Raw genomic sequence first — 12,222 nt, 5'->3', positions numbered from 1 at the left:
TGAAAATTAAATTATTTCACTTACCATATACTGTAATCAATTCGACACTGATCACAAGACGTTTGTACTGGGAAATCAAGTTGCGTCAGCAAAGGTAAAAATACCTGCACGCCGCCGACGGAATGTAAAGTCGTATGTATGGAATGTGTAACAACAACATTCACACCCTTTATTTAAAGAAGAAATATATTTTTTTTAATAAAATTTAAAAAAACAGTTACATCCATCATAACAGCATGCGGCGTTTGAAAAAAGTAACCCTGGTTTTCTTTCATCACTGAGTTGAGACAAAGCTGTCGATCGCAGTTCTGCGGACTGTAGGCAAAAACCAACGCACTGGATAATTTCCCATCAAACAAATACTACATCCCAAAAAAGAACAACAAATAAATGAAAAATGCTGCCACAAAATATTGGATTAAATGTTAAATTTTTACTTTCATGTAAGCAATTGGAATGTCGACTTCGTTTTTAAATTTGAAACAGCTCTGATAATTCGGTCCCAAACCGTACAAACTGTTCACTTGTTGCAAGTTGAGCGATTCGGAAAACAAATACAGAACACTCATCTGACCGCTAAATGAATTTTTGCCATTCGAATCCGGGCAGCAACCCACAAAGCACCGATCATACTGCTTAACAATTGAAGAAGAAGAAGAAGAAATGAGCATTCATAATATAATAATAATTCAACTTTTTTCCAAATATATACCTCATTCGTGCTGACATGCCAGTTGAATTCAAATCCACTCACTGGTTGACCATTGACAAAACACTGCAATTCACTCCGACCCCACCTACTGTATGAATAAGCAAGTACAACATGGTACCATTTGCGCACTTGCAGTTCGTATTTAATACACTGCTGCACACTCTGGCCATTTTTATTTTTTACTGTAGTCACGACCATACAATTTCCAACAAAGTGACACGAATGACCAAGACCATTTCGTGTACGAAAGCTTTTTAAAAAAAACAAACAATTTAAATTACAAAATTAAAATTTTTAATAATAAAAACTTACGAAAATAAATATGGTGTTTCTTCTTCAAAAGTAGCACTACTTTCTGGATCTAGCCGCACCCACGTTACAAAACTCCAACCATTCTGATAGGGCCATTTCGACAATGGAGGAATGTGAATTCCCTGCATAACAAATACTCTTCAGTAAAAAGCTTTCCTATTTATTACAAATCAACATTCCCTTTCAAATTATATTACAATCATATGTGCATAAACAACACAAAATTCAAGATGGACCAAATAAAATTTACAAAAATTGTAAACTTACAGTCTTTGATCCACCAAAAAAGCTGAAGAAAACATCAGGTCCTTCTTTGCGCAGCATTTGCTTTATTACTAACAATAGTTTAGCAGAATGGCGAGGCTTAAAAAATTGTTTTACGCTTTTTTTTCAACAAAATGATGATGCAATCGCTACCACAATCAATATCTCTTACCCATTTATTATCCACAGCTCTCAAAGCCCGTAAAAACATTTTCATATCTTTCACATTTATACTGTACGTAGTAAGAATTGTGAGCAATTCAATAAGAAAATCTAAAAAAAACAATTCATATTTGCCAAAATTGCATCATCCTTTAAATACAAATTTTTGTATACATAAATTTCAAATAAAATCTATTCCAACCACTTTAATATTTAACATTAAAAAACTCCATACAAACATATGTGATTAATTTTGTTTTACAAATAAATTACCTAAAAAATTGCAACATTATATTTAAATCTTTTTTGAAAATGTTTACGCAATGCAGTAGTAAAATAAACATATAAATAAGCACCAGCAACAACATCTTCTGCATCTGGAAGACGTCCCAACAGAGCTCTTATCAGACCACTTTCAGCACACGCTTCCAAGTTTCGATGACTTTTTCGTGCAATACCAATAAATACACACCACATTTCGGCCGAAAATATGCAAACTGCGTTTGAAATCACAAATTGAAAAAAAAAACAAAAATACACTTTACTTGTAAGTGAGGTGGACTAGCGTCCAACAAATATACCATTGGAATGATGTATTCTTTATTTTGTATAAGAAATGCATTTTCCATGTTAAACGGACCACCGACAAGCTGAAACAATAACACATGCGGTAAAACAATTTTCAAATTTCCAATAAATTATCTTCTTATTAGCAAACTGATTGTCATGTTTGACTGTCAATTATTTCACAAGCTAATATGGCAAACATTCAAGCTCAGGTAAACTAAATATCACACTTTTACAGCAAATTCAAATATAGCTCTATCAAAAACACTACTATTCTATTTCACTCAACTGAAACTGAAATCACACAACTAATATGCTCATCAGCCTACTGAGCTATTACTAATGATAGTTCGTTAAGATGCTCGTCAAAAACCATGCTGTTCAATAATATTAATGTACTGAATAGAATCAATACGCTCAAAACAAACCCGCTTTAACTTATCACAAAAAAATTCAATTTTACAAAACTGCTTCAATAAAAACCCTGAACAAATAAAAGCAGAAAATAAACAAGTGGCTGAATTAAAATTAATTCAAAACAAAGCACAATGCATGTCGGCTGCACTGTATCCAAGGAAACCAATATGATATGACTAAAACTGAAAGCATAATACAGTTTCACTTATATGCACTGTCTTTTGTTTATTATGCGTGTAATTTACTTTAAAAATGATCCTAACCGACATCAATTCCAAACATCTAAAATTTTCACCTATATTATGTGCAATAAAATCACTTTTTCAACAAATTTAATAAATAAAAACTAACACATCTATAGCTCCAAACAGTGACAGTATAAATATAATAAATGAATGATTTTAATTCGATAAAAGAATATCATAACAGAATGTTACACGGTGATAAATTCGTCATTATGATAAAAATTACCTCAAAAAATAATGAAAGCACAAAGTTTAATATTGAAAAACATTTAACATGAAGCGTACAGTTAAATTTTTTATCTGAATTAAGTATACCAATTCTTATTATAAATTGAACACCAATGTATAAACTTACTAGTTGAAACACAGAATCTACAAGCTCTTTTCCAGCTATTTTCCCATCTTTCAAGCCCATTTTAAGTCTCGAAAACATCTGCTCCGCAGTTTCGCTTTTCATGCAATTATTACTTTCCTTGCAGCTTTCTATTATGTTTTCTTTCTTTTCATTTTGTGGAGCATGTTGAAAAGAAGATTTCGACACTGAGCCGTTCTCGTTACAATCTGCACCATTCTGAACTTCACCTGGAGTAGTATCCACCGTTAGAGAGACTACATCCGAAGTGGAATTACCCTCTACAGATGCTCTTGTAAGTAAGTTGCCTTCCAAATCTAGCTCACTGAAGTCGGCACCGTGTTCAAACATTTAGCATTAATAAATAAACAAATCCATTTTTATAATTTAAACAGAGTGTACAAAAATAATAAAACTAATTTCAGTATTATATTTTTCAAATGAACACAAAAGTTTACAAAATCATACTGTAGCCACATGAAACCAAAAGTCAAGTAAACATTTTAAAATTTTGCAATTGATATTCTGCAATTGGAAACTGCAAAAGCTTAATATTTCTTCAGAAATAATATTTTTTGATTTAATAAATCATTTTCAAGTGGTCAAATTTTTGAAGTCTTTAAAAGTGTACTACATATATTTGCAGAACGAAGCAAGGTCATTTGTATATTTTATAGTTCAGCATTGTATTTATAAAATTTAACTTAAATATCATTTTAAAATTTACCGTGTAACTTACAAAAGACTATCTGTACAGTAAATCTAATTCAAGTGATTTTCGTTACTGTAAGTAGAAAACTGTAGACAATTTTTAATACTTGTTTATAGTATGCATGTGCCATGACGCTGAAGTTCACTATAATTTGATCTGTTAATTTAATCTTGATTTTATGGCTAAAAATATAGAAGCATGCGAAACATTTACATTTTAAAAATATGTTTTTTGATAATTTCAGCTGTTATTTTGTATGTACAGCTTTATATGAAATCAAACGTGAACCTTCTTGAACCGGTTGATCTGTTCATACGAGAACAAGCATCATCTTTCAGTAAGTCTCAGTTGCACAAACTGTGTGTTGTGGTTCCATTTCGTGATCGATTTTATGAATTACAAAAGTTCGTTCCACATATTCATCAATTCTTACACATGCAAAGAATTTTTGATTTCTCAATTATTGTGATCAATCAACAAGATTCGTACAGGTTCAATCGAGCGGCACTGATCAATATAGGTTATTTTGAGAGTGTAAATGAAAGTTGTGATTATTTTGCAATGCATGATGTGGATTTATTACCACTGAACAAACATTTGAATTATGGATATCCTGTCGATGGAGTGTATCACGTCGCATCACCCGAATATCATCCACTGTATCATTACGAAAAGTACATTGGTGGTATTTTGATACTGAAGCTTGATGATTTCAAACAATTGAATGGCATGTCCAATAAATATTGGGGATGGGGATTGGAAGATGATGAATTTTATTTAAGAGTGGTGAAAAATCGTTTAAAAATTCATCGACCAAAAAATTTATTGACAGATTCAAACACAACTTTTCAACATTTGCATGACGAGCTTGTACGACAAAGAGATTTTAGAAAGAAACACAGAAGAATTAAAGAATTATATAAGCGCGATCAGATGTCTGGTTTAAGCAATGTCAATTATTCCGTTCTTCACAGAACAGAAATGGCTATCGAAGGAAAAAATTTCTTTGTTGTAAACGTGGCTCTTCGTTGCAATGAAGAAAAAACACCCTGGTGCATCAGCGGCTAAAAGTATGCTTGAAAATCCATATTGATCTCATTGATGTTTTCACTTCCAACGAAGTGTCAAATGGTTGACCGTTATTTGTTATCTTTTTATTGTTTATTTTTGTCGAAGTAAATTGCAGTTCATGAAGTTTGAATGTAACATTGAAATAATTTGTAATACATGCAAACGAATCTGAACGAGAGTATTTGAAATTGAGTTTTTAATTAATAAAAATTGATGCTCAATAGAAAGCGATCATTTGTAAAACATTTTATTGTCACTCTTTGGATGGACTTTAAGAGTTGTTCTGCATCTTCATTTTTTTAATTAAAATTCTGTAAATTGAAGCATTACAAGAAAGCAACAGAAAATGTTATCACTTGGTATATAATTCAGATGTCGTCATCAGCTATTAATATGAAACTTATTATTACACTAATCTAATTGTTGCGTAAATAATAAATTAATTAAACAGAACCAAATTATGTTTCAAGATGAAATGTAAAACTACTAAAAATGTAATTAATAAGTTAAAAAATTGTAATAAAAATGTATTTATTAAAAGTTGATGCAACTCGAAGTGAATAAAATTTACTTAGTAATTTATTTCAAAAAGGCAGCCCCATAAAGCGAAAAAATTTTATTAAAATAAGAAAATGTTATATTAAATTTCATATACTTTGAAAATTTGCAAAACTGAATTTTACTTGCACATTCTTTTTATTAAAAAAGAAATGCGCTATTGCACCTTATTAGCATTTAAATTTTACAGTAGTTTCCCAAATTACAGTAAGAAAATAGTATGAACAGGCACAAGTTATTTTATAAAGCATAAAATAAGCTGAAATATTTGAAAATTTACAATTTATATTACAATTGTATAAATTTTTATTATTTAGAGCTGATAATGTGCATTCAAATTGTCTACTATTTTTCTGTAACGAACTGCATTGTCCTAAGAACTTAACAGTTGCGCATAATAAATTATAAAAAAATTTTAGATGAAAAATTTTAATTTTATTTTTAAATTGTACATATTTTTAGCTTAAAATTTAATTTTTATATTCTTTTTTAGTAACTGCTATCATTTTTATCACGTAACAACCTGCAAATCAATATTATAAAAATTGATTTGTGTTACGTGGTTGCGTCTATCGATGATAAGTTGGAGTGTGTCATAGCAATGTAACGTTATTTGCACGTCTAATCTGTACCGCTATTTGTATTTTCAGTAATTTCTTCTTGGTTGAACATTATTTTCCCGTTAAATTGTTCCAGTGTTTCGACAATCATTCACCGTGAAATGTTGCTCGTACTTTTGTTTGTTTATTGTTCAGTTTTTCAATTTCTAATTGCACAGTTGCATTTAACAATTTGATCTGTGTTTAGTTCAGTGCCTAGCGGTATTTGCGCGCGATAAGTTTTGCATGTCAATTTGTTTTTACTTGCGTTGTCACACTGTTCTGTTAATGTTATCTCTTAGTTTGTTGCTTGTTCATTAGTCGTACGTGCTACAGAATATTTCACTTCTTTGAAATAGCAGGTAAATTTTTATTTTTATAGCTTTCTTTTGAAATTATTGGAAAAATGAACGGCATGAAGCGCTACTATCAAGATGAATCGCTTCATTATTCTCGTAAACGACGCCGGTCAGGTCACGAAGGGCCGGAGCTGCGATTGTTGATCGCAAGCAAAAGTGCTGGTGCAGTTATCGGGAAAGGAGGTGAAAATATCAAACGCCTCCGTAGCCAGTATTGCGCTTCGGTTAACATTCCGGACAGCAGTACCCCAGAACGAGTGTTGAACATCTCTTGTGCAAACGTGGCAACACTGACAGACTGCGTGAGCGATTTGATTCCACGTTTAGACGACGGTAAGAGTGGTCCGCAAGAAGCTGAAGTGCGGATGTTAGTTCACCAAAGTCAGGCAGGAGCGATCATTGGCCGGGCAGGGTTTAAAATAAAGGAGCTTCGTGATATAACCGGCGCCGGCATACGCGTCTATTCGGAATGCGCACCATTGTCTACAGAGCGTGTGATTCAGTTCAGCGGTGACAAAGAGAAGATTGTAAATGCAATTCGACACGTGAAAGAGATTTGCGAAGAAACGCCAATCAAAGGTGTCGAAAGGTTGTACGACGCCAACAATTACGACATGTCCTATGCGTTGGATTATGGTGGCTATACAACAGATCGCAATTGGCGCAGTAATTCTACAACGCGGCGCAGTTCTGGAATTCATTCATCTTCTCCAGCAGCATCGACTCCACATTTCACGGGCGTCAATGAAATTTCACCGATGCAAGCGTTAGGCTATTCGCCAATGAGTTTGTATGCGGAAAATCTGATCGCCACTGTGCAAGTGACCATCCCGAAAGAGCTGGGTGGGACGATAATTGGAAAAGGAGGCGAAAGGATCAACCGTATACGTGAGGAGTCCGGTGCTCAGATTGTCGTCGATCCGCCAACACCAGACTCTGACGAAAGAATTATAACAATCAGTGGCACGACGAGTCAAATTAAACTGGGTCAATACTTGTTGCAACAGTGTGTACGTACTAGCTCTGCCGGAAGGAAAATTATCCAGCAGCAGAGTCGATACGGAGGATTTTGAAATTCTTGTTTAATTTTTATTTTCTTTTATAGCAGAAAGTGTAGTATGTTTATATTCTCCAATTTTATGTTAATTTTACATATATTCATTAATGTTGTGTTCAGTACTTTTTTCTCCTGGACTCGCATATTTTCAGAGTTGAGTTTGTTTGAGTGATAAATTTGATCCTACGCTGGCGGTGTAACGTGCCTGTATTTTCTACCTTGTCATCGGTTTGTTCGTTTGTTTTCCTTTCATTTGTTCGTTCGTACGTTCGTATTCTCCGCTTCACTGATGAAAGTTTTGAAGTGCGGCTTTTTTTCTCTTTAAGCTAGAAAGCACAGATGAAATTGTTAGCAAGAGGTGGTTAGTGATCTGTGGGGCGAGATGAGATTTTTTGATCTGACCGCGCCTGGAGAAAGGTGCGCCTATTTGTTTGAGCTTGCGGATGAAAAGTAAAATGGCCTTTTTGGGCGGAACCACTACCACACATTGCGTTATTGCTCTATACCCTTCCAAAGCACGGGTCATTTTCTTTTAACTTTGTTTCCCGTTTGTACGCATTTTTAGATACCATGTCCCGAAACCCATTATACCGATATGAGCGGCGGTGTCGAACAGACGGCTTCGGTAGAAACACTTGTTGAGGTTTTTTGCTGCGTTTTTGTATTTTTTGCAGAATCAGTCCCCCACGCCCAGCTGCTTGCCAGACTGCTACTTTTTTGCCGTGTCCAGAATCCAGAAGTCCCTGAGGAAAGATTGTGACCCTCCGATCGACTTGGGGATGGACCACTGCCAACCATCACGACACTCTGGCCTGAAGTCGTCCGTTTTCTTTTATTCTTCGTCTCCTTTTTATGGATATATGCGACCGAACCACTAGGTGTCAAAAATGGCCTCTTTCAGTGATCTCGTTACCAAAAAACAATTAAAATTATTTTCTTATTTGCCTTTTGCCCATTATTTTTTTTCATTAGTTTCATTTTGCTTATTATCACTGCGTGATGATTGTTTGGAAGCAACGAAAGAAAAATAAACTCCCTTTTCTTTTTTCAAGATGCCAAATTTGACCTATCAATGTGTGTGTGACCGATTCCAGGTGACCGACCATACTGCTAAACAAAAAAAAATACTCATTAGTTTTGTATGATGCATTAAAGTAATTTACTTGGGAATATTTAAATGTAATGGTGATAGTGTTTGCAGTGTGGAACAGGACGATTTTATAAAATTGCTCAGTTTGTTGAACATTGAATAAGCTCTTTTGCATATGCTTTTTGTTTGTATATTGATCAGTTGGATGTTTTCTTTTTATTAACGGGAAAATATGCTTGCTGTGCTTACCGTATGAAATTTTTTTATCATCATCATATAGTCTTAGAGAAGTTTCAGTTTAATGTGGTTGTTGAGGGGCAGATTTAGGTGTAGTTGTTGAACAAAGTGTGAAATCAAAAACTAATTCAATAATTTTAGAATTGACATTTTTAAAATCAGATGATCAGGTAAATTTGACAGCATTGCATTGTTATGATGATCCTTTCATCAAATTTATTTTTAGAAATGCGTGCACAAATGACAAAATTGCTGAAGAACAAAGGCTTAACCAAAATGGTCCTATAATATAAGTAAGTGCTGGATTAAACGTTGTCAACAAATGATAATTGATTGTTTGGCTATAAAAGACTGTTGTTAATAGAAATGAGTTTTCATTTTTATAACAGAAATTTTATTTTTGAATATTTTTTTTGTTTTGCCTATTTTAGCAGTTGATTGTGGTGCTGTGTGTTTCGATATTATTTAGGTATGCAACTTGGTAAGTAATGTTATCAATGGGTATGTAGAGTTTTGTTGGAAGAACAGAACACTGGATTGTTATAATGACTTTGAACAAATAGCGTGTTTACATTCAGAGTATATTATATCATTTTGCGTGATAGCCAAACTATCACTAAATTAGTTTTGCAATTCAACAGTTGACGATTTAATACGTCTTTGGTTGCAATGCATAATTTTAAATGAAAATTTGTTTCATTTAAATTTTTTTACATTTAAAAACATTACACCAGTGACCCGCTTAACGTTCATGATGCTTTTTTGAAAAAGAACTCTAAGCGAAATTGCGTTAATTGGGGTCGTTATACCATATATTTACATAGTACATTGGTTCCAGTATATACAACAAAATTTGTTTGAAATCTTTATTCTGATGTTTAATACTTAATTGATCATAATTATGGTTTTAATGACTGACCAGCTTTTGGTTTCTCAAGCTTTCGGTTTTTTTGTGATTAAATTGTAAAGTGTTAATTGTCTTTTTTTAAGTTTTTTCTCACAGAGAATTTCTTTAAAACAGGAAATCATTTTAACTACACCCCGCCTTGCTTTAAATCTCCGCTCGTAATTTGTGAACTGATCCATGATTTTTATAATCTTGGTGATGCTGTTGTTGAGGTATTCTGTTGTTACAGTTCTCACTGATGAATTCTCTTCTGCACTAATGACCATTGGTTTATTATCTGTGCATAGTTCTGTCAATTTTTTGACGATATCATTACTATCAATTTATCCGTAAGACTCGAGTAATTAATTGTTGAACATCTTAGTCAAGAAATTCTTGTGCTGTCTTGACATCCGAGCTAGCTATTTCACCACTGATAGGTATGTTACGAAGGTTAGCTCGCTTTTTAAATTTGTCAATCCAACCAACTCTGCTAGTTATGAAAATTTTAGATTCATCGCCACTTTTTCATTTAATATTACTGAAGTTGCTTGTTACCTTTTCTTATAATTATCATCTGGTTTAGAGGTATGCACCGTTGCGTTTGATCATCCACTCAAATACTAAGCCTTCTTTCCATTTCTTCAAACATTTGTTTTATTGAACGAGTTACTTTTGTTGTAGAAAAATTTGAAGTCTTAGATGCTGAAGATTTTTATTTTATTTGCATTTTTTTTATAATTGTTCTTGTCGTGGACGTTGCCAAATTAAGATTAGCATCTACGTCAACTTGACGGTTTTCAATCGACGAAGTGCTTGTTGTTTCATATCCAGAGAAGTTCTTTTCATTTGCATTTTTCAGCTGTCATCACTTCCACATTTTCTTCATGGCGTAATGGGCAGAACTCACCAAAAATATATGAAATCTATCATAATGCGAGGAGTCGAAACGAGTTAGCGTGATTGACTGGCTCACTGACTGATTGCATTGTATCAGTTAAATCAAGTTGCCTGCTGAATAGTGAGCAAGAAGTAGTCACGTGACACGCCAGTTAGAAGCAGCGTTAAGCGGGATATTGGTGTGTATTGTATTTCTTGTTTTTTTCTTCCTTTACGATTTTGTCATTTACAAATTTTGATTTTGATTAAATTTTATTTAAATGATAAGCAAGTAAGTTTTTTTAGCCGTTGTAGCCTATTTGTGTGTGTGGTTGTCTGAAATGGTATGTATCAGCGTTTTATTTTTGGTGTAATGCTTCATTTGTTCTTAGCATTTTATTGTTCTTGATAATTGTTCCCTGGTGTTGATTTGTTTATTTTTACTTTATTTGTGTATTAAATTGAAAAATGAATGGTGGTTTGCACAGAATGTGTTCGTTGTTTTATAAAACTCAATAAATGTCTTAATGAAAAGGTCTGCTTTTGTGACATTTCAGTTGTGATTTTTGATTTTGCAGAAGTGTACATTGTAATGCTTAACTTGTGCTAAACTACAGAGTTTCAACACTGAAATAGTATGAATAATTTCGAAGTGACAAACTAAACTAGAAAATAATTGAAAATATTTCTCCTTTTTTTTTCAACTCATAAAATTGTTGGCATTGAAGCAGGAAACTAGAAAAACAGATGGAACTTGAATGATGGAAATTTGTAAAATTGAACGGAAACAATGAATATTACTGTAGCAATCTTAATGTGAAATAGATCAGCTAAACTAAATTGTGTATTTGAAATTTGTACGTATAATGAACTGTTGAAATTTCGAGATTCTTTTCTATATTTTTTTTGTTTTGAATGAAATGTTTTTTTTGTAAAATTTTGCAAGAACAGTGCAACTTGTATTGAGCAATGTACCGTGTGTTATTTTATGACAATTTTATAACATTTAATGGGTGTGATTTGCTGTTATTGAAACATTAAAATGAAATGAAAAATTAAAAACATGTCGCATTCAACTTGAGATCTGAGCACTGTTGATAATGAAGATTTTAGTTTATACAAAAAGAAAAGCGCAAATTTTTGAATAGCAGATTTTCAATCAAACTCATTTTATTGTCAGTTTTTGTTTTGTGTTCTACGGAATACAATGTATCGAAAAATAAAACAGTCGAAGTGACGGTTAACAACTTTTGGCAGTTTGAGCAATTCATTGTTTGAAAGCATTTTTTTCATGTTTCGAATAATTTCATCAGTAAGTTGGAACTATGGTGAACATCGTGAGTAAGATAGTTTAGGGTAATGATAATTGATGTGAATTTTACAATATCCTGCTTTATCTTCTTGCTCATGACATTTATCACTGTATTAATCACTCAAAATTAACCAAAATGATGCAATTAATTTAAAATTATTTGTTTGAAATTTTGCTGCATACTTACTGCTTTATGACTTTCAACTGGACAGTTTTTTACTAGATATATTACTTTGATAAAAGCATGTCGTTGCAGATGAGATTCCATTACATTTCCCCTTTTAAGATGATTGTCCAGGTTAACTTGATGCACAGAGCAATTCGATTATAGATTCATTGTTAAGCTAAACTTGAAGATGACAAAGTTTGCAAACGAAAACATTCAATCAGTATAATTAAAATAATATAATTTCATCATATAGACATTAAAT

The 12,222-nt window shown here is 32.8% G+C and overlaps 3 protein-coding genes across 3 annotated transcripts; 2 read left to right on the top strand and 1 right to left on the bottom strand.

The window, feature by feature from the left end:
* Positions 1-20: 20 nt before the first annotated feature.
* On the bottom strand, positions 21-3,382 carry Tsp_04694 (protein neurobeachin). The gene is made up of 10 exons (XM_003369224.1): positions 3,035-3,382; positions 2,391-2,448; positions 1,771-1,947; positions 1,461-1,561; positions 1,292-1,387; positions 1,025-1,146; positions 713-962; positions 438-632; positions 216-362; positions 21-167 (listed from the first exon to the last, which is right to left on the bottom strand). Exons 1-10 carry the CDS (start codon positions 3,380-3,382, stop codon positions 21-23), a joined length of 1,641 nt encoding a protein of 546 aa, XP_003369272.1.
* A 631-nt stretch (positions 3,383-4,013) lies between these two features.
* On the top strand, positions 4,014-8,147 carry Tsp_04693 (putative KH domain protein). Its single transcript, XM_003369223.1, has 3 exons — positions 4,014-4,754; positions 6,354-7,340; positions 7,953-8,147. The coding sequence occupies exons 1-3, from the start codon at positions 4,014-4,016 to the stop codon at positions 8,145-8,147; spliced, it is 1,923 nt and encodes a 640-aa protein (XP_003369271.1).
* Positions 8,148-9,185: 1,038 nt separating this feature from the next.
* Tsp_04692 (hypothetical protein) lies at positions 9,186-10,563 on the top strand. The gene is made up of 6 exons (XM_003369222.1): positions 9,186-9,195; positions 9,224-9,293; positions 9,449-9,551; positions 9,705-9,833; positions 9,986-10,040; positions 10,463-10,563. Exons 1-6 carry the CDS (start codon positions 9,186-9,188, stop codon positions 10,561-10,563), a joined length of 468 nt encoding a protein of 155 aa, XP_003369270.1.
* The last annotated feature ends 1,659 nt before the right edge of the window (positions 10,564-12,222 follow it).

Source organism: Trichinella spiralis (genome assembly GCF_000181795.1).
Source record: "Trichinella spiralis strain ISS 195 chromosome Unknown Scfld1557, whole genome shotgun sequence".
Classification (NCBI taxonomy): domain Eukaryota; kingdom Metazoa; phylum Nematoda; class Enoplea; order Trichinellida; family Trichinellidae; genus Trichinella; species Trichinella spiralis.
Note: the sequence above shows the minus strand (reverse complement) of the source record. Positions and strands in the feature narration are given on the sequence as shown.